The sequence below is a fragment of the Lissotriton vulgaris genome, chromosome 12, assembly GCF_964263255.1.
Source record: "Lissotriton vulgaris chromosome 12, aLisVul1.2, whole genome shotgun sequence".
In the NCBI taxonomy this organism is placed as follows: Eukaryota; Metazoa; Chordata; class Amphibia; order Caudata; family Salamandridae; genus Lissotriton; species Lissotriton vulgaris.
In genome coordinates this window covers 740,852,658-740,875,589 of record NC_141700.1, presented here as the reverse complement: position 1 = coordinate 740,875,589, position 22,932 = coordinate 740,852,658, and the positions used below count along the sequence as shown (strand labels likewise).

At 42.6% G+C, this 22,932-nt stretch overlaps 1 protein-coding gene across 1 annotated transcript in view; it reads right to left on the bottom strand.

The window, feature by feature from the left end:
• LOC147678512 (extracellular calcium-sensing receptor-like) overlaps nucleotides 1-22,932 on the bottom strand; it is a 73,923-nt gene that overhangs the window by 29,301 nt on the left and 21,690 nt on the right. The window contains exons 2-4 of the mRNA XM_086945659.1: nucleotides 15,727-16,018; nucleotides 14,090-14,920; nucleotides 13,360-13,587 (exon numbers count right to left, since the gene is read on the bottom strand). Coding sequence (XP_086801785.1) covers nucleotides 13,360-13,587; nucleotides 14,090-14,920; nucleotides 15,727-16,018 — 1,351 coding nt within the window. The remainder of the gene's footprint in view (nucleotides 1-13,359; nucleotides 13,588-14,089; nucleotides 14,921-15,726; nucleotides 16,019-22,932) is intronic.

The following is a 22,932-nucleotide window of genomic DNA, read 5'->3' as shown; positions in this document are numbered from 1 at the left end:
GAATTCCACTGGTATCTGATCTGGGCCAGCCGCTTTGGCAGAAAGAAGATCCGCTAATGCTGAGGACACTTCCTCCAAGCTAATTGGGGATTCTAAAATTGCTTTCTCCTCCTCTGGTAATTCTGGAGCTAAATTATGATTAAGATATTCCTTAATCTCCGCGGCGCCTCCACCCTCAGCTGTACCATAAAGATCAGCATAAAATTCTTTGAACACCCCCCGGACACCCTCTGAATCAGATATCAACATCCCCCGATCATCCACAATACCCTTAATTTTTCCTGCCGATGCTTGCTGCCTGGTACGAATAGTCAAAATATGCCCAAATTTCCCGCTTAATTCAAAGGACTGTTCCTTCTTAGCTAAATATTTGGCTGCAGTCTTATTAGCAATATCCTCTATCGCCTCCGCTTTTAACGCAATAATTTTTAATAAGTGCTGCTCAACCGGCATGCCCCGTTGAATTAGTAGGTTGAGGTCTTCCTCTGCCTTAACTAAAGCCCTTACTAGGTCCTCCACTCTGCGTCTCTTAGAGTTCTGTTTATGCAATGAGTAACCAAGGGTCTCCCCTCTGACTCAAGCCTTAAACGCATCCCAAGCATTACCTGAAGCTGTGCTCCCCCTATTATTCCTCCCAAAAACTATTCGCAAATTTATAAGGACATATCACGTGTCACAGGATAAAGTGGTGCACAACAAAAAAAATTAAACAAATACTGCTACAAAAAACACAATTATGTATATACAAATCACAAACACATTATATACAAAATATATACAACAATGTACCCTACAAAAATATATACACATATACTACTCAAAGTGATCACTCCTAATTTCGAGTGATGCACATCAGAAAGGGAATCCGTACAACGCCTGAGATATAAATTCTCTCAAAACCACTGTTTTATCCAAGGCGCATGAAATTGAACAAACAAATATCAAGTTATGGGGACTCCTTAACACAATGGTGTCGACGCAGTCGCGGTCGCGTTTCCGCCAGTAATCTGTTTTTGGCTTCATCAGGACAAGGGTACTTAGAGCTTAAAGCCAATGTCTCGGTGGATCAACCAATCCCACACCGGGGAAGGGAAAGAGGAGTCCTCCTCTTGGACACAATTCACAAACCCCTCGTAGCAGACAGGCCAGCGCCTATTTCAAACTCCGGGGGTATCCAATCGTAAATACACCCACAGGAAAAGGAGGGTGACAGGCAATTACGCTCCTATTGCGCTCCAAACACGGAGGTCACCTCATAATCAGTGATCCTTCCTGTCGCTCCTTAGGCAGCAAACATCTGCGGTCTCTAGTAGCCTTGCAGCACTAAATGCGCCATTTACTCAAGTAAACATATCTCAGGTCGGCAACTGCAGAGCCTGTATTTGCAATTTACACTGGCATTTCGACTTGGCATTTAAAACTCTGTGCCAAGCCTTAAATACCCCTTTTATATCATAGTTGACCCCTAATGTAGGCCATAGGTAGCCCAAAGGGCAGGAGGCTGTGTAATCAAAAGGTAAGACACGTCCATGATTGTGGTAATCCCAAAGAAAACACGCCATTGGAGCAATGCAGCTCTTTCTGGCCCATCTCCTTCCTAAATTTTTAAACAAAGGTCCTCGTAAAAGTACAATCTAACCGCCTCAACCCCATTATCTCCTCAATATTCCATCCAGACCAGGCGGGTTTTATGCCCCAAAGAAGCACCAGACTAAATTTCCGGTGCCTGAATGGCATTATTGAGGAGACTGCGATGAACGTGGCAGAACCCAGGGCGGTGCTGTCTTTAGACACCAGTATGGCATTCAATAGCATTGAATGGCCCTATTAACAGAAGTCTTCACTCGGTTGGACTCCAGTTCCAAATTCCGTGCCTGGATCTGTCTGCTGTATAATTATCCATTGGCGGTACAAAAGGGGGTGGTGATGGACGGAGCATCTGAATCAATCAAGCACTCACACCCAGTCAAAAGATCTGGGTTTAATCCTTCACCGTTCTTTATCCCACTCTGCCACCCCAGTTCAGACATGGCTATATGCAAATCAGTCTGACCCTGTGCCTCATGGGAACAGTCCAGCCCGAACTGCCAAGCCATGTCTTCCCTGGACCGGAAACAAGCTTCTGAGGACCGGTTTCTGGCATTCCAGCCGTCTTCAGCCCGGCTTGCTTGAAGCCAGTGGCAAAGTGAGCAAGGGACTCACGTCTGAGCATACCCTGCCACACTTATGGCGGCCAAAAGCGGTACAAAAGGGGGTGGTGATAAAAGGGGGTGGTGATGGACGGAGCATCTGAATCAATCAAACACTCACACCCAGTCAAAAGATCTGGGTTTAATCCATCACCGTTCTTTAGCCCACTCTGCCACCCCAGTTCAGACATGGCTATATGCAAATCAGTCTGATCCTGTGCCTCATGGGAACAGTCCAGCCCGAACTGCCAAGCCATGTCTTCCCTGGACCGGAAACAAGCTTCCGAGGACCGGTTTCTGGCATTCCAGCCGTCTTCAGCCCGGCTTGCTTGAAACCAGTGGCAAAGTGAGCAAGGGACTCACGTCTGAGCATACCCTGCCACACTTATGGCGGCCAAAAGCGGTACAAAAGGGGGTGGTGATGGACGGAGCATCTGAATCAATCAAACACTCACACCCAGTCAAACGATCTGGGTTTAATCCATCACCATTCTTTAGCCCACTCTGCCACCCCAGTTCAGACATGGCTATATGCAAATCAGTCTGACCCTGTGCCTCATTGGAACAGTCCAGCCCGAACTGCCAAGCCATGTCTTCCCTGGACCGGAAACAAGCTTTAGATCTTTTGACTTGGTGTGAGTGTTTGATTGATTCAGATGCTCTGTCCATCACCACCCCCTTTTGTACCGTATAATTATCCATTGGCGTGAGCTTGGGTAAATGGATCGGTCTCTAGGCCCTTCGCACTGCATAGGGGGTACACGCCAGGGGTGTCCCCTATCCTCTATGATTTTTGCATTAATGCTGGAACCACTTGCTGCGTGAGTCCGGATGGACCTACTGATCTGAGGTATTGACATGGTGGGTGAATGGGAAGAGCAAATTTCTTTATACGCCAACGACATACTGGTATATGTCTGCAGACCCAGGCAAACTATCCATAGAATCATCAACATACTCCACCTCTTCGGTAGTTATTCAGGATATCATGTCAACTGGGACAAGTCTCTCATTTTTAGTTTAACTGGTGAGGTCCCGCAGTCACCTTGGACTGCAGTGCTATGATACAACAGGACCAATTCAAATACCTTGGTATCTGGATCACTAAATCGGAGGCAGACTTCCTGAATCTAAATATACCGACTCAACTAGCGAGACTGCGCAAGCATATCTCACATTGGAGTAAATTGCCAATACCCCTCATGGGTAGGTAGGGCTGTGCTATTCAAAATGAGGGCTCTCCCTAGGCTGTTATACGCACTGCAGAATACCCCCTGTAAGATACAAAAGAACTTCTCCTGGGCTATTGAAGGGGAGCAGCGCAATCTACTATTCGAGGGTGGTACTCCGCATATTGCCAGCACAAGTTGGAATGTAGGGTCTATGAGGGCGGCCTGGCTGTTCCGGATATTCAGAACTATTACAGGGCGGCCCAGCTCATTAGTATTAATGGATGGGTGTTTGTGCTCCTCTCTGTACCAGCTGTAATGGGGTTTGGAGGGTACGCTTCAATTTTATAGCAAAAGACTCGAGTGAAGTTTTTACCTATACATACGCAGACTGTGGTGCAGGTTTGGAACACACTGTCACAAAAGTGCTGGGATGGAATTGCGACTGATCCAACAAACTCCGCTCTGGAGAAGTGATGCCCTGGGCAAAGTGGGAGGTCTTCAGGTTTTTCGTAGATGGAGTCTAATTGACATCGACAGCCTTCAGGGCATATGGAGGTGGCGGGCCATATTCACCTTTAGTGAAATTCAGACTGAATCCCACATGGCGGCCGGAGAGCGATTCCATTATCTGCATTGAGGCATGTTGTGCATTCTCATGTAACAGAGGGGGTGGTCCTACCTGAATACTGCCCACCAGAAGACCGACTATTACTGGATCCTAAGGTAGATAAGGCAGTCTCTCTTACATACCTGAAAATATCGAACAATTTTCCGGATCCTCTTGTTCCACTAAGAGAGACATGGAAGACTGATGTGGGACCAGTGGAGGATGACGACTGGCTAGAAGCAATCCAATGTTCAAGGGAGGTGGCAGTACACGTGAGGTCCAGATTAATTCAGATCTGCGTTTTACATAGGTCGTACGCTCCGAGAATGCTCCAATACAAGCAAGATAGATGTGATACGGGTCTATGCGTCCGGGGTCAGGGGGAATGGGTACGTTCTTCCACACTATGTAGGCATGCCCAAAAATTTACCAATTCTGGTCTGGAATAATTGGGGTGATGTCTGAGGTGGCGGCCTTGCAAGTACAACTTGATGCAAGGTGGCATCTGCAAGGAGTCTCAGGGTAGGGTATATGGCCTGCACACAGCAAGACTATGGGGGGGTGATAAAGATACAGAGGCTGACCGACTGGGAACAGGATCTGGACTGGTTCTATCAGGCACAGAAAACTGTGTACAAAAGTAGGGCCTGCCCCAAGAAATGGGAAAAAATCTGGAACTCATGGGAAACGTACAGGACCTGAAGTGGTGGAAAACGAGGCGAAGGGTCCAAAGGGGAGGAGGGCCATTTTTCAATGTGTACATGCTGTTGTTGATTCTCAAAGTTCTCCACTTTGTTTTTGATATGTGGCTTGTGTGCTGTGTTATGCTTTCAGAGAGGATTCCCTTGCTTTTTATAATGTTGTGCAGGGGGTTCTGTGCGGTGCTCATGAATTTTTTAATTGTCCTTTTTGCAGATGTTCCATGTGGAGCTTATTTTCCACATGTCACAACCCAAATTTTGGTTTGGATGGAGTTTCTTATAAGGTTTTTAAAGTTCTGTGTGGAGTATAATTTCCACGTCACAACTCAAATTTCAGTTTGTGTGGAGTTTCTGCTTGGTGTCTGGGCTTCTTGTGTTCCAGGATGTTTTTGGGTGAAAGATTTATTCAAGCTTGTTGTTATGTTTGTGCAGGGTGTTACACCCTTACAGGTTGCATGTGGCGCATCCTTTATCACACATCACAACCCAGAATTTGGTTTGGGTGTAGTTGTTGCTTGGTTTTCTTACAGTTTCCGTGTAGAGTGTACTTTTCCACACGTCACAACCCAGATTTTGATTTGGGTGAGTTTTTGCTTGGTTTTCTTCTGGATCCTTCTGGAGCATAGTTCTCTAAACGTCACACCCCATCTTTACTTGGGAGAAGTACTTAGATGTTGAGTGAAGTGATTGCATAAATTCCGTGTAGAAGCTTTTCCACACATCACACTCTGTCTTTCGGTGGGGGAAGCATTGAATTTATTGAACTTCTTGCAAGTATTGTTTCCTGTTGCGCCTTTTAGTTGGGACCCTTCCTACCTCTTGTTGGCCTGGCCAGCCTGCTTGTTTGGTTTTTGGGGTTTTGTTTGTGTTTTGGTGGTGTGGCAGTGTGTGTGTTTCTTTGGCTTGGTTTTATGGGAGAGTGGATTTTGTTTCTTTGTATGCGAAAGGGAGAAGTGGTGCGTGTTAGAGTTGCTGGATTGCGAGACCGGTTACTTCTCCCAAATGTTTATCTTTTGCTATTTTGTATACATGTTTATCCCCATCTACATGTATACAAATAGGGGAAATTGGTTTGATGGACTCCTGGTGCTACCACTCTCCTGAGACACGCTATTTTTCTTATTATTCACATGTCCGCCACTCGTACTCGCGCATAGATTATATTTTTATCTCTCACGCCCTGATCAGCGACACGCTTTCGGCATCCATGTCCGCCATCTCACTCTCTGACCACGCTCATGTTGAACTTCTCCTGCAGGACTCGGCTGTATGTACATCCCGTGCCCCATGATGGTGTCTGCCGCCGCACATTCTATGAGACCCAGTTGATGTGGAGAGCATACGGACTGCCATTGACTCTTATTTTGCACTATTGATATCCCTGAAACAGCCTTCCCTGTAGTATGGGATGCCTTTAAGGCTACAATCAGCTGTCATATCACATGTCTGGCAATTGCGCGAGTGCCAGAGGCCCACCTCCTGGAGGATAATCTCTCCAAGGACATGAAAGATCTAGAAAAAACAGGACCAGGGACGCCCCACACTCGCACGTAAGCAATGCCTTGCAAACCTTAGGTGGCAACGTCGTTCTCGCCAAACCAACAAGGCTGAGAGGGCCCTCTTAGCGTTAAAGCAGCGACACTTCAAGGGGGGGAAAGGTGGGTAGGTTGTTGGCGAAACACCTGAGAGCGCGCACTGCAAGGGCACACATAGCTAACATCCATCTCCCTGATGGTGGGAGGGCCACCGCAGAAAGGGCCAAATGCTAGGCATTTCGGCATATATTCAGCCCTATACGAAGCGGATGAGCCATCCCCAAACCAGATCAAGGGTATCCTAGACCAATGTCCCTTTTTCCCACTCAGTCCCCATCACGCCAAACAGTTGGAGGAATCCCTCACAAAAAAGGAATTGGGGATGGCGCTAAAGGACCTCCCTTTTGGGAAATCACCGGGCCCAGATGGCCTTCCACTAACTTTGTATCGCCTGTTCCTAGCACAACTCCAACCCCATATCTTGTGGCTGTTTAATTCTTTCTCTGACATGGAGGGACCATCGACCTCCATGGGAATGGCAAAAATAGCCCTTATTCCCAAGCCAGGGAAGGATCCCACATTGAGCTCATCCTTCAGTCCTATAGCCCTCCTGAATACAGACCTTAAAATCTATAGCAAAATACTGGCCAAACGCCTCGACCCCCACATGCCTGGCCTTGTTGAACAGGACCAGGTCGGCTTCATCCAAAACCGACAGGGAGCAGATAATGTACACAGAATTGACCATCTTGTGGGGAAAGCACAACACTGGATTTTACCAGGACGCTATCACTAGACATGGAGAAGGCATTTGACTGGGTTGATTGGGCCTTCCTACGTGCAGTACTGTAGAAAATCGGACTGGGCCAGAGCATGACAGCTAGGATCATCGCTCCTTACCTCTTCCCACAGGCTCGGGTGCAAGTCAATGGTCAGCTTACGGACCCTATCTCCATACACATGGGCACGTGGCAGGGCTGCCCCTTGTCTCCTCTGTTGTTTGCTCTCATGGTAGAACCCCTAGCTGTGTTGATTAGGGAAGCTGCGGACATACATGGCCTCTTCCTCGGGGGACGGCAGAACAAAGTGGCGCTCTTTGGCAATGATCTCAGCTTTACGTTATCTCGCCCGCACACATCCCTCCTGGCATTGCACTCCTTGCTGCAGTCCTATGAGCGAGCCTCTGGTCTATAAATTAATCATGTGAAGTCTTGGGGCCTGAACCTTATGTTCCCTGAGGCGAAGATACCGATCCTGCAAGCATTTGTCCGATACCAGTAGGCCACTAACTCCATTCGATGCCTAGGGCTCCAGCTGACCCCTTCTCCTGCCACATGGACCCAAAAACAGTGGCAGGAATGTAGGAAAGCTGTCATGGAAGACCTCAGGGGGTGGAAATCTCTGACCCTCTCCTGGCTAGGCTGTTTAAACGCCATAAAAATGTTGATACTCCCAAGAGTTCCAGTGCCTACCCACCCTATCCCACAGCACCAGATCCAGAGCCTTCAGCGAGATCTTGCCATTTTTATATGGGGCTGGCATAGGCCATGTTTCTCCCACAAAGTCCACATGCTCCCGCGGGACAGAGGAGGGCTAGCATGTCCCAATCTACTGGGTTACTTTTGGGCATCCCATCTTCATATCGTTTCAGAATGGATAACGGCTGAGAGCGAAAATATCTGGTTTCATATGGATAGGGCGGTAACCGGACAAACCATCTGGGATCTTTCTTGGCTCCATCGGACTGCAAACTCTCGAAGCGCCTATATTGCCATGCCCACCAAGACAGTGTTGGATATATGGGACAAAGTGGCCGTATCTAAGGAGCTCACGATCTTCCCCTCTCCTCACACTCCCATAGCAGGCAACCCGTTATTCCCTCCGGCCCTAACTCGCAGGCTTTTTCACAATGGCTGAAAGGTGGCTGCAGAACGATCAGCGGCCTGTACGCTGGGGGCACACTCAGAACATTTGCTAAATTCAGAGAGGAGTTCCAACTCCCGGTGGGAGCAGGAATTCTAAATGCACAGCTGTGACATTGGATATCCTCGCCCGAGATGCAGCAGGCTGCCATTCGTCCATTCACCCCCTTCGAGTGAATGGTACACTCCTTTGATGAGTCAAAGGGTCTTATCTCTCGGACGTACCAGATCCTGTAACACCCCCCCCTCTAGTAACCATTCACTCATTTCAGCACCAGTGGCAATCAATGTCCCCCACCCAAATTACGCCAACTCAGAGGAGCCGCCTGTGGTGGTACATACCGAATGTCTATCGCAGTATATCGCAGCCAGAAACTGCACAATAGATCATGACACAGTGGTACCATACACCCTCTCGATTGCACAGGATGTTTCTCGCATCCTCAGCATTGCGCTGTATATGTTAGAAAGCCTCTGGAGACTTCATTCACATCTGGTGGCCATGTCTTCTCCTGACCCTGTTCTGGAAAGAAGTTCTTAGTCATATTAAGGAGGTACTGGGCTCCTTTTAGGCCTTAAGCCTGACAACCTAAAAGCGCTAACTCGTAATGACTGGCACATAGCTCTCCATTTGCTAGGAGCCGTTAAGCAACTCATAGCGCTATACTGAAAAAAGCTGAGACCCCCCCCAATTGCTGCCTGGTTTGGTTGCCTATGGCACGTAGTGACTATGGAACTCTTCACAGCGCAACTGTAGTCCCGCGACACGCGCTTCACCAAAATCTGGAATTCATTAGTTACATAGCTGTGTAAAATGGAACATGCGCGCCTCTTGCCCCCGAAACTCGGAGCCCTACGCCTATTTGAGGATGCTGTGACTCCACCTGAACCTGATAGATTGCCTTCACAACCATAGCCTGGCTAGTATGCACCATTGGCCCACCTCGCTCCCCCCACTCGCCTACTCTTTCCCCACTATCTTCTTCTCCACATAGCCTCCTCGCCATAGGAGTTTTTCTCTCTTTTGCTAATTATTTGTCTGCTTCTCACCACTTTCTTTCAGTTTGTCTCTTGCCTACACCCTCTTTCCATCTTGTTGTTAGATTATTGTTCAGGTTCAATATGGGTCTTGAAACTTACCCACGATTAGAAGTCTAATGCTACCCTACATGCATCACGTGGCCGGCCCAGCAAGGGATGTAGGCGACATGCTGTGTACAAGCTGTGCTGATAAGCCTCCCTGAAATATCTTGTGACATTTCTGAATTATGAGGCTGGCCTTATAAAGGGTTGTGGGCTCTGTGCTGTGTGTACCTTGACCCCCCCCTTTATGTTCTCTATATGAAAATAAAAAACAGATTTAAAAAAAAATCATAACTCTAGATGTACCTATTGGATTTTTGTCGTTTTTGTCTTGATTTACTCATTAAAATTATCTCTTTTTATAACCTGGTTGTTAGAAATGGGGGTCTCTAGTTGGCAATGGTTTGCACCTTTGTCCAAATGGGGCCATTGCTTCTAGTCAGGTGAGGGGCTAAACTTCTAAAATAACCCCTGCTCACCTCCTTGGTAGCTTGGCATGAGCAGACAGGCTTATCTCAGAGGCAATGTATAAAGCATTTGTGAACACATACAGTACTACAATGAAAACACTACAAATAGACATCACACCAGTTTAGAAAAATAAGTAATCTTTACTAGAGTTAACACAAGACCAAACAACAAATCCGCAATACAGTAATCAAAAAAGACTTTAAAATGGTAGAAATAGCTTAGTTCAATGTAGATGGTAAATGCAACACTTTAATATCAAAGTACCTTGGATGCGTCACTCAAAACAAACAAAAGGGTCGCAGGGAATGTGATGCGTCGGTTCCTTGCTTTGGGGGAGGTGTTGCGTTGGTTCCTTAAAGCAGTGCGGGGGAGGTGATGCATCAGCTCCTTATCGGAGAGGAAGTGATGTGTCGGTTTCTTACTGTGTTTTGGTCACGATTCGACGATCTGGTGCGATGCAACAAAATGGCGTGGATGAAATGCGTGCACGCCCGATGGCCGTGCGGCAAAATAGATGAACTTTGGAGCCGCAACAGACCCTGCAGAAAGCTTCTCCGGTGATGTATTGCACTTCGTCTACGATGCGACGGTGAACAGCTGTGGCACGCTTCTTCAGGATGCAACTGCAATTCTCCTTATTGCGTCGCACTTCCAGCTCCCAGTGGCACGCAGTCTCTCAGAGTGCATAAACAACAACAGGGACCTCACTGAAGGTAGAATTCCCAGCAAGGGTATTCAGGGGGAGCTGGTATTGAAGTCTTTGTGGCTCTGAAACTTCAGAACAGGAGGTAAGCTCAACTTCAAGCCCTTGGAGATCACCCTCAAGATGATTAAAGTACACACAAAGTTCCTTTTCTCCTTTACTTGGCAAAAAAGTAACCACTGCAGGCCAACCCTATACAGTCACTATCGTTGGGGCAGTCTCCTCCTACAGCTTCCTTGGTTCTTCTCCATGCCAAAGATTTGTCTTGATTCCCAGAAGTGATCTAAAGTTCTGGGGTCTGGGACCCAATATTTATACTGCAAAATCCTTTCTTCTCTGAAGGCAGAGAGTGTCTGTACCTAGTCAAACCCAGTTCTGCCCTCCTGGGGGCAGCTACCTGGCAGGAGGTGGAGACAGCATTGTTTGAGAGCAGACCTGGCCCAGGTAGCTGAAAGGAAATCTCTTTCCCCTACTCTCTATTCTATGGAGGAACAGGTCAGTGGAAGGAAATCTCTGCCCCCTACTCTCTATTCTATGATTGCTCAGGGAAGTGAAAGGAGATCTCTTCCCCTACTCTCTATGCAATAGAGGTCCTATTCAGCCCAGCCCGACCCATCAGACTACTGGAGCCAAAGCCTTTTTCAGCCCCCTGTCACTCACAAACCAGACATGGAATACAAAAACCTAGCAGAGACAACTGGATGGTTAGGCAAAAAAATACCTACTATCTAAAAGTGGTATGTTCAAGCACAGAATGTAAAAATCACCCCCAGTAAAACATGTATGTTAACATTCTGAGTTCAGGCATACTAAACGTGAATTTCTACCTTGTTCCCCGAGTCAGTTAGGATTATAAGATGTTATAATCAAACTGCCCATTCTGGCCTATGGGAGCAGGTAGCCTTGTAATAGTGAAAAACCAAATTGGCTGTAATTCACTATTAGGACATGCCACACACATCAGGGCAGGTCCTACCGTTTACAAACAATGCACCTTGCCCATGGGGGTACCTTGGGCCTACCTTAGGGGTGACCAATATGTAGAAAAGGGATGGTTTAGGGACTGGTAAGTGTGTGCACTTGTCTTGTCGACATGGCAGTCCCATGCTGCACACTGGCTCTTCAATGTCAGGCCTGAGCCACACTTTACAAACTGCTTCTGTGTGTGGCACAGTCAGTGCTGCAAACCCAAAAGCAGCATTTGATTTACAGGCCCTGGGCACACATGGTGCACTGTACTAGGGTTTGACAAGTAAATCAAATATGCTAATCATGGAATCACTAATTCATTACAACAATTTACAATGAGATCATATGCACTTTAGCACTGATCAGCAGTGGTAAAGTACCCAGAGTCATAAAACCACCAACAACAGGTCAGAAAAAATACAGGAGGAAGGCAAAAGGTTCAGGGATGACCCTGCAAAAAGGGCCATGTCCAACAGTGGTCAACAGTTTTTTTGGTGGTATTTTAATTTTGTTACTGTTTCAAGTGTTGAACAAATACTTTACACATTGCCTCCTAAAAAAATCCTGACTGCTCTGAGCCAAACTACAAAAGGATGAGCATGGAATAATATATGATTTGTGGTGACTTATCCTGGCTAGGGCTATGGTTCCTACTTGGACCGTGTACATACCTATGCCAATCAGAACCCGAATTTCTAGCACTTATACTTTGCATTCAGAACAGTGGTTAATTGTATTACAGTCAAAGGTAAATATAAATGCTGTTCTGGCCATTTCTAAGGTGCGAAAAGGAAAATATTTTCTATTTAATATGTTTTTGAGAGTCCAAAATCCCCTTATGTAGACAATGGCTTAAACCAGCTTGTCAAGGTTTTGAAATCAGGAACATACTGATTGCAGTAACTGCATACTTTGAAGGAATCAACTGGCAAATATTTTCAAGATTGACAGAATATAAAGATAAAGTATATACAGCTTTAAAAGAAACAATAATAAGAAGCATCAAAATTATCATTGTAATCTTTATTTTTAAGCAGTCAACCACAACACCATAATCACTCTTGATCATGAACCTCTTGTATGGCCAATAATCAATCCTTTAAGCCCATGGATCACATCAAAATATTAAAGAAAAATACACTCTCTCAGTGAAATATTGCCAAAAGCTGTATGCTACTGTGTAGGTAGAGTAACATTTTCCCAGATCTGCCTTAGTAACAAGTAAGAGCCTGACAGTGACTTTTAAATGTCCATTTTTATGCACAGATAATTTTTTTAAACATTTTCCTTTAAAGTTTAATAAACCATACCTCCAGTTTCCATAAACCAGTTGAATCACTGATTACAAGTTTAAACATTGGTTTATTTTTAAACTGATAATACAAGTTAATTAAAAATTCACTTGCAAAGGCGTTCTAAAGGGGTACCACACACATTGGAAGAAGTGTGAAGATGTTTAACCTTGTTGTTACTATGGAAAAAGGTTCCACAATTTTTAATATTGTCCCTTAATACAGAACTTATTTAGTTAAATGCAGAATTAAGTTTCCTCATCATTGCTATAATTCTGTAAATGTGCATAAATATACTTATATTCCAGAGTTCACTCTAAGGTAGTTATGAACCTACTCTTATACAATGGGAGTTCGTGTAACTTTTTTCTGAGTGGTGTAAACCTAGCCATTCAAATCCAGTTGTCGCTGTAGTCTCCATGTGCCCTACCGGAAACTACTACCCTAACTAGTGGATGACTTTCATCTTCAACCTATTCTTTGTTACTTTACAGATTAGGGATTCTATTATAAGATTTTCAGAGGGAGATTTTGTTTCTTCCGTATATTCACATACTGTGCTAATTCTATAGGGTGATAAGGACCTCAAGGAGCAGTGGTTTGGTACAACTGATCAAGCCATGGGCACAGAGAATATTGGATAAACACATGAATATGGATTTTCCTGCTTAGATCCCTCTGTGATAAACAAGGAGACCATATCTTAGGCACATACCTGATTGGCCCTTGATACCCACAGGATGGCACTGGCATTGACCTTGATGTTCTGCCCATGAGCGGCATTGGAGTCGTAGCTGCCCACTGTCATTTGCCTCGGGCCTCTCTCCTGGTCTTGCTGCCAGTTCACAATGTCATAACGAACAGGAACTTCACCATTCTGATTGAAGAATATTTCTTCTCCAGATTTGCTGAGAAAATGCACATTTTTTACATAATGGAGAAGCTACAAAAACAAGGGAGAAGAGAGAGAAACATGTGCACATTCTCGGTTAATCAGGTGTTCTTATGCATGTCCTAATTTTTTCGTTGATCCTGTCTGAAAAGCAGGTCACTCCCAAACTTTATGAAGGAATACATTTGAGGTGCAGGGAGGCGAAAGATTCTAGAATGTCTGAATTACAAGTAAATAAAAGTCATTTAGAAAATATAATATGCTGCAGGCAGTGACACCCAATTTCCCTTGCTGTTACTTCTTAAAATATTATTGGATTTATGTATTTTCTATTATAAGTATGACTTCCCCAATAGAATAACATTCTGTTCTATAAGCTGCATTGTTACTTTGCTCTCTGTGTTTTATTTCATTTAGGTGGCCATGCTGGCTACCAAATATCTAAAAATTCTTTAATAGACTACACTAACTAACTTGAGTGACTGGTAACTTCTTTAATATGCTCCCACCTCCTGAAAGTCATTGCTGTGAGGGGGTTCAGTGTTCAGTATACCTGCCAAGGTTGGTAGTTATTGATATCTGCACATGCCTTCTTGGAGTTTGAGTCTTTGTGACTCTGGCAAAAAATCAGATCATGTAAACTCCAAGCACTGGCATAAACTGCATTATAGACGTTATAGCTGCTTCTTAAGTTGGTCCCATCATTGAAGTCAATTTGAAGGCTCCCTATCCTCTCATGTCCAGTGCAAAGCTTTGATTTGGTATCCCAGAAGGTTGTAGAGTTATTCTGAGGTGGCCATATGCAGTTGAAAACATCTTCCCAGAACTCTGGCAAAAATACGTTGTCCGGTGATGTGAAAGGATTAATGGAGTCGAGATGTTCTTTGAACCCCGGTATCTCTCCACTGTGCATTGCAATCCCAATGGTGCCACTGAGGAAGTCATTGTACTTTTCTTTGGCTAAGGTAGCAGATGTAGACCAACCCTCACTGGCAATGAGTACTTTGCCACTTACATTTTGTAGTATCATCTGGTCTATTAAAGGAACGAGTCCAGCATCACTCGAGAAGAGGACAATGGCATTGGCTGTTGAGTTTTTGATCACTTGAATGATGTGATTGGCATTCCTATCTGCTATACTCAGGATGATAGTCTCAGAAAAGGCAATGCAAGCACCAGCTTTGGCCAACTCCTGCTTTAATAAATGGTACCCTTGCTGTCCATAATCATTGTCCTCAATCAGAATACCAACCCAGGACCAGCCAAAGTGAACCAGTAGCTGGGCCAGGCCCTGGGCCTGTAAATCATCGTTGGTAATGGTCCTGAAAAAAGACGGGAACTGGTTTCTGTTGCTGAGGAGTGGACTTGTTGAAACATAACTGATCTGAAAAAATCACAATTAAAAGAAAGGATGAGATATCCTAAAAACAAAATGTCTAAACAATTTGTTTTTATCATTAAGTAGATATAGAGATCTATGTGGCATATTATCCAGAACCGTGATAAAATTATCGCCGCTTTAGTGGCAGAAAACTGCTGCTAAAGTGGCGATAATGGGCTTGATAATATGCCCTTGTGAATTCTCATAGCAGCCCAGGTTAACACTAGAACCTGGGCTGCTATGGGAACTCACAAGAGCCTATTATCAATCCATTATCGCCGCTTTGGTTGGAGTTTCCTGCCGCTAAAGCGGCGATAATTGTATCGCTGTTCTTGATAATATGCCCCCTATGTCTTTTACTGCAAGCTATAGAAATATCTGGGGGTATCACAGTGTGTAGATGATATTTGGCTTTTTGAATCATTTTTGAATGGTCCTCTTTAGAAGATTTTTCATGGGAATCAAATTAAATTTCTGTTCTTGCAAAAAGGTAATGACTTTGATTACATGAGCAATACTGTATGTTTCATCTATTTCCATCAATGAAACATGCGTAATAGCATTCACATTTCTCTCAATTAAATGATTTCTCCTTTACATTATGCCCCATTGACTATAGATATTTGGAATCTTTTATAAAGAATGTACAAAATTAAGTGGCCTTGTTGAGGTGTATCTGGTAATAGACTGAGGTGATATTTATTTAAACGTTTATTTAATGATGGCGTAAAGTAATCTTGCAACGTCTCTGCTAATATATTTCTGTGCTTCAGTATTGATTCATTGAGGATTATTTTACCCTTCCTTACCTGAGGGACTTTGTAAAGCCCTAATATCCGGGCCATGACAATGGAGCTCGATGATCCGGCATCACCAATGATACCCATCAAAGGGAGCTCCCTCTGGCAGCAGAAGTTAATAACTGGTTTTTCCTGCCCTGTCAGCATCCATAATGTCCCCTGGAGGGATCGCTGCATTACTCTGCAGGAATCATAGATCTGGAAGCCGAGGGTAATATTTGGTAATAGATTGATGTTATGGTTGATCTCTTCAACAGCGAACATCATTGCTTGAAGCCCCTGATAGGTTTGGGAAGGAGATCTGAAACATAAACAAATCCATTATATTGTAGAGAATCTTTGTACCATCTATAAATCAAATGAAATGTACAGTTGCATATTCAGATAAAACCAACATTACTATTAAAGGTGTCTTTTAGATTGAGGTGGTGTCCCACCAGGCAGTCAGTGGAGAGAAGGCTCTTGTCTCCATGTGCCCATCAAAACCTTTCCAATATAGAGATACATGCTATGTAGACATGGGATCGCATTGTCAATAAAGAGTATCAGCTGCTTTAGTTAATACACTTTTGACAAAACTGAATGCCAGGAAGTAGGCCACCACATTTTTCTTTTATAGCTCAAATGTGACCTGCATTGGGTATCAGAGCGCTTTACATAGCACCAGTTGCATTACATGAGGACACATTCATCTTTTTTTTATAGGCACAGGGAGATTAAGTGATTTGCCCTGAATCACAGGATGTTCAGCGTCATTGCCAAAACTCAAACCCAGTTCCCCAGATTTGAGGTCAACTGCCCAAGCCATTAGGCCAACTTCTCTATCCAAACATTATTGTGGACTGGTAACTAGACAAAATATCGAAAAAAATACATAGAATGGACACAATATTGAATTCTAAATATAGAATGGACATAATATCGAATGGACATACTATAGTGGTTAATAATATCGAAATGCAGGTAAGTAATGTCGATTGTCAAAATATCGAAGTACATAATGTAGGCTTTAAAATATATTGAAGTTTCAAGAATATCGATTTTTTTAAAGTGTTTTGTATGTTAGTATATGTGTTAAAAGTGTATATAATTTTAAAGTAATTAATTTTATGTTATTTAATTTTTGCGTAATTTAATTCCATAGCGGGTTGTGGATTCATAGGGGAATAGGGTGGGAAGTAATTTAAATATAGTAAATTAAATAATAATTTTTAAAAATTATGAAATATTTGTCATAATGAAATATTTGTCATTTAATTTTGTGTTTTAGTTCAGTAGCGGGTTGTGGGATTATAGAGGAATAGGGTGGGAAGTAATTTAACTGTAATTAAGTAATTAAGTAAATATTTATTTTTATTTATTTGTATTGATAATTTATTGTTAATTATAATTAATAATTAGTAATTCATTTTTATTAATCGGTAGTTAATTTTTATTAATTGATGAAATGATAATTATGTTAATTATATTAATGAATTATTTGGAGCAGGTTGTGGGTTTATAGGGGAATAGGGTGGGAAGTAATTTAATTGTAATTAAGTCATTATTAAAATTATTTTTGTGTATTGATAATTAATTTATTGTTTTAGTGAGAGAAAAACCTTTCAAGATCGTAACTGGGTTGAATTACAAATTGCTGCCAAAGAACCAAACCAAAGAACCTATTGGTCCATAATAGCCAAAATATCAGGGACAAAAAAGAAATTACAAGCAGTACCTGTTCCTCCGAAAGAGTGGGAAATCTACTTGGCAGAACTATACAAAAAAAATGTGGACAAATTACAAGCAAACAGTCCAGATAAAGTAAAGGAAAAAGTTATGGAAAAAATAATCCCGAAAACAACAACTATAATGGTTGAAACACACATTCGGAGGGCAAGAAGCACAGGAGCCTTTGGTCCCGACCAAATTCCTATAAAGGCCCTGCAGACAAATTCTAAGGAATGGAGCCTTCTACTAACCCCACTTTTCAACTATATTTTTTCCACTGGTCAAGTTCCCAAGTCATGGCAAGGGAGCACTATTATCCCTATTCACAAAAAAGGTTGCAAAACGGTAGCAGGAAACTATCGCCAAATAGCCCTGATGGACGCTACCGGGAAAATCTTCGCAGCAGAGGTACTATTGCAATTAAAAAACTGGGCCTTCTCGATGGGTCTGATACCCATGTTCCAGGCAGGCTTCAGACCCAAACATTCTGTTACGGATAACATAGCAACTATTCAGTTTTTTCTGGACAAATACGTCACACGAAGAAAACAGACGGTCTACATGGCTTTCATAGATTACTCGACCGCATTCGATCGAGTGGATCGCCCCACATTGTGGAAAAAATTGAGGAGTTTGGGAATCAATGATCACTTGCTACAGGTAATAATAAGTCTCCATACAACTACATGGTGTCGAGTCCAAATGGGGGGCGAAAAAGGATTAACGAAAATAATATACACCGAAAATGGCCTTAAACAGGGTTGTCTACTAGCTCCCATGTTGTTCTCGTTATATCTCAACGATTTGCCAAATCAACTACAAAAGGGCTTAAGCCTGCCCCCAAAAATTAACCAACAAAGAGTTCATTTGTTGCTTTATGCGGACGATATAGTCCTATTCGATCTTACACCATTTGGTCTGCAAAAATCTTTAGATATTCTGTTCAAATATTCAAATGACAATTTTTTAATCCCGAACGTAAGAAAAACCAAAGTTGTAGCCTTTTCTGGGAGGAAGAAAAGTGTCAAATATAATTGGAGGCTAGTAGATGAAAAGGTCGATGAAGAAAAAGAATATATTTACCTCGGCAGGATTCTTTCTAAGAATCTAACAAATACAAAGCACATCGAGAAGTTAACGAAAAAATCTGATTTACATGCAGGAGCACTATCAAGACTATACAACGCCACGGGGAGCAGGCATTTTTCCTCATTAATAAAAATATATAAAGTTAAAATACCAGCGGTCCTGTCTTATGCCACAGAATATATTCCCATTCAACAATGGGGCTTCATGGACCGTCAGGAGGGAAAAATCTTGAAAAAAATAATGAAGGTCCCAACTGCTACACCAGTTCAGGTCCTACGGCTGGAATTCGGAATTACTAGTGCTTTTGCCACTGCCGTGGCAAACATAATTAGATGGGCCTACCATCTCCTTCATGCTACGGAGGGAACTCTTAGATTTCTGTTACAAAAAGAGACTTTTGGCACAGATGTAGTTAAGCAAACTTTTTTAGTGAACATGTCTGCGGCGTTCCAAATGGCTGAAATTTCTACAGAAATCTTGCAGACTTGGTCCGTGTCACAACTAAAACTCTTTCTCAAATGTTTTACACCTAGGTTGAGTTATGATTTGGACTATGCTCACAGCTATAGGCTAAAAATATTCAAGCCATTCACTACACTTATAGAGTACAAACATATACAGCCATATATCTCTTTTTGTCTTTCTCATAATGCAAGGAGGGTAATTTTCATGTATCGAGCTGGGATTTTACCTGTACAAACTTATAAAGCAAAATGGTTACCTGGAGAACTCTCCCATTTATGTTTGTTATGTCAAGGGGGTGAGCAGACTGTGGAGCACTTACTGTTCATTTGCCCCAACTCTAAAGTGGTAGCAGCTCGCGCTCATTATATTTCACCGATATACAGATCCTGTAGGCTAACAAAGGAAAAAGAAATATTAACAGCGGGCATAAATCCTCCGAACGAATTTGTATGTTATAATCTGTACAAATTTTTTAAATCCATGTTAGCTTTATATTAATTTGTGATGTACTTATCTTATGTAAAATTCTCTTTTTATCTTATGTTATATTTGTGGTCCTCGGTTGAGTACCTACACAAATAAAATCTTTTTGACTTTGACTTTGAATTTATTGTTAATTAATTATTAATTGGTAATGTTTTTATGACTTATTACATTTTTGGTATTGAAAATGAATGTGGTGTTAATTCATCATTAATAGGTAATTTATTTTTGTAAATAACATTTATTGGTATTTATAATTAACTATGTATTAAATATTTTGTAATTGGTAGTTAATTTTAATTACGTTTTTTATTGGTATTAATAATAAATTTATTTTAATTTATATAATAAATCATTACTTTCCCTACTGTTGCACTCACTGGAGAGGGAATAGTAAAGTTTACCCCTACGCTATCCAACCCTTTCCCTACTATTGCACTCACTGGAGTGTGAATAGTAATTTCTACCCCTATACTATCCAATGCTTTCCCTACTGTTGCACTCTCTAGAGTGGGAATAGTAATTTATACCCCCTGCTATGCAACGCTTTCCCTACTGATGCACTCACTGGAGTGTTGATAGTTCATTGTACCCTCCTGTTATCCTATGTTAAAAATATTGATTTTTTTCCAATTAAGTCAATATATATATGTATTAAAAAATAAAAATGCATGTGTATTTTTTTTTAACTTACATTAATTCCTTATTAATTTTAAGGTGATTTAAATATTTGTAAGCATGTTTTATTTCATAATATTTATTATTTTGTTAATTTTAGATTTTAACAAACTATATAATTTACAACGATATTTTGGATTCGATATTTTGGATTCGATATGTTTGTACTTACCTGTTTGTAGATAGGAATTCGATATTTTGGCATTCTCTATTTTGTCCACGAGATTTTGGCAGGTCGATATATTCCTCCTTGATATTCTGTCAGTGATCCTTGTGGAGTACATGGCATTCTTTATTGGTTCACAGAAACAAGTTCCAAAAGCAGGGGGATGATTCTGTGAATCAAAAACAAATGCCACTGATCTTCAAAGAACGGATGGAATCAACTATGTCAAACGGTGCACGTCCACACAGAAGCAAGCCAAGTGTCAAGCTCCAAATTCTATAACTCTCAGCATGAAAAAAATCATGAGAGCCAAAGACACTACAACCATGGTGCCATCTTAGTCCTAATCACAGGAAGTGCAGTGGTTAAGCAGGTCTGAATAAAGGTTGCCCTAAAAGTCACCCCAGAGCTCTGTGTTCTGTCTGAGCTTGACATGCAAGATTTCCCACTGATGTGACCATATGATCATTCACTGGGGTCCGGTCATCCTCTGTGGTCCCTGCCAGTGGAGCAGTTTACCATCCCTCCCCACTTATGGCAGCAATTAGCCTTTCTACTGTGAAGAATGGGCCCTGTTTGAAGGCCACATAGTCCTCATCAGTTTTTGTCTTCCCTGGGAGATAGAGTAGCCCTATTTCTGTGTCTATGTTTCTGTTTTTAACCTTGGCTGCTAGGGGGTTTTCCCCTCCTGCGCTGGATTTACAGGATCCCCATTGTTCATGACAAGGTCAACTCGTCATAAGCACAGGGCAGGTAAAACCCATGACGAGTTGACCTTGTCATGAGCACTGAAGGTGTTAAGGCACAGAAATAAGTAGTCCTATTTCTTTGTCTATGTCAAACTGGGCAGGATGAAAGGCAGGTCCTCTTTAAACTATAGTATGCAGTTTGGATATTGTTCATGCAAAAATCGACCCAGGTCAGTAATTCTCTTCTTTCCAATCCAGAAACACGTTCATCTTTGCTAGGGGTCAAGCAGGTCACCATTGCCTGGCAGGAAGCATATTTATGGAATTCTGACTAATCTGGGGATTTACACATCATTGCCAAGTCTCTGCCTTGAGTTACTTTGCATTGTGAAGGAGTTAAATTGCGGGAGAATGGCTTTCCCATACATCCACCCATGGTTTTTGGCGCATTCAAAGATTTATTAGGACTAGTAAACCTGGGAATACGTCGAAACAGTAGACCTTCTCAACAGAGGTGTAATCAGTTGTGGCTCCTCCGGAATGGCGGACCAGCACCAAAGCACACAGCAGCCAATGAAAAGTTAAAATTAACCCCTTCGCTGCTGGGGTAATTCCCCCGCTGTGCTGGGGGAGAGGGGGGGCGCGCACAGTGCCCGCATGCTCATGACGAGCTAGCTCGTCATGAGCTACAGTGCTCCTGTGCTCATGACGAGCTCAGCTCGTCACAGGTGCATTGGCTCCTGTGGAACGCTCAGCACAGCAGGGGAATTCTCCCCGCACCTGAGCGTTCCACGGCGGATGACGAGCTGAGCTCGTCATGAGCACCGGAGCACCGTGCCTCATCACGAGCTCAGCTCGTCATGAGCATGGATAAGGTTAAGCAGGGAAGAAGAGTAGGTGTAGCAATAGTGGATTTTTTGATCCTAGAGCGATACAAAAAGTGGCCTTAAACGATATTGAAAAGGGCATGATGGCGGGTTACCAATTTAAATGTATTGAGATTTGGAGGCGTTCTGTACATAAATGCTGCACATAGTACTAAGTCAGTGCTTAAAGACTGGTACATATTTTGGGGTAAACACATATAATAAAAGATGATATACTTGTTTAAGTGGATTGAAAAGGTGGAGGCTCCTGCAGGGGTGTAATCTAAGAAGAGTAACTGAAAGAACCCTTTATAATAAATGTAATTTGTGTAACTACCAGCCTGGCCGAGTTCATGTAAACTACAGTCCTTTGCATGTCAAATTAAAAGTTTTACTAGACGAAAAATAACCCTATTATTATAAAGTTTTGCCTTTATCCTGGACAATAAGCAAAAAAAAATAAAAACAACGACAATTCACAATGTAAACTAAAAGGCAAGTGAAGCTGTGCTCTGCCAGTCGAAGTCACGGTCACTGGCAGCTGTAAACGGAGACGGCAGCTTCATTTCAAAATGTGAAAATGACTGCATTTAAAAGAAGTGAAAGCTGATATCAGAGGGATGACACCTGGACTTTCAGGATATTACCAGAGCATCTCACTTAAGATTTTTGTTGACAAGCGTTTCCACCTCATAGCAATTTTCTTTCTTGTGTTTCTTGTCTTAATATTAGTTGTGTAAATCATCCTTTTCATCATAACGTTAACTGCACCTTGTATCGCTTCTGTATGTATGTAATGAATTTTGTTAATGTTTTTACATGTACTTTTATGGTCGTAATTGAATGAATCAAAGAATTAAATGATTGAATAAACAGAGCATCGCTGTCCGGATCCAGAAGTGAAAGAGGGTGACATTTGATGCACTGATAGGGATTGACACCTGAGTGTAAGTAGCAACAGCACTCATTCGTTCACATTTCACACAAGTTAGTAACCTATAGTCTACTGACACGTGGGCAGGTCAGTGATGCAAGTTTGAACTACTGGTATGTCTCACTGCTCATGCTG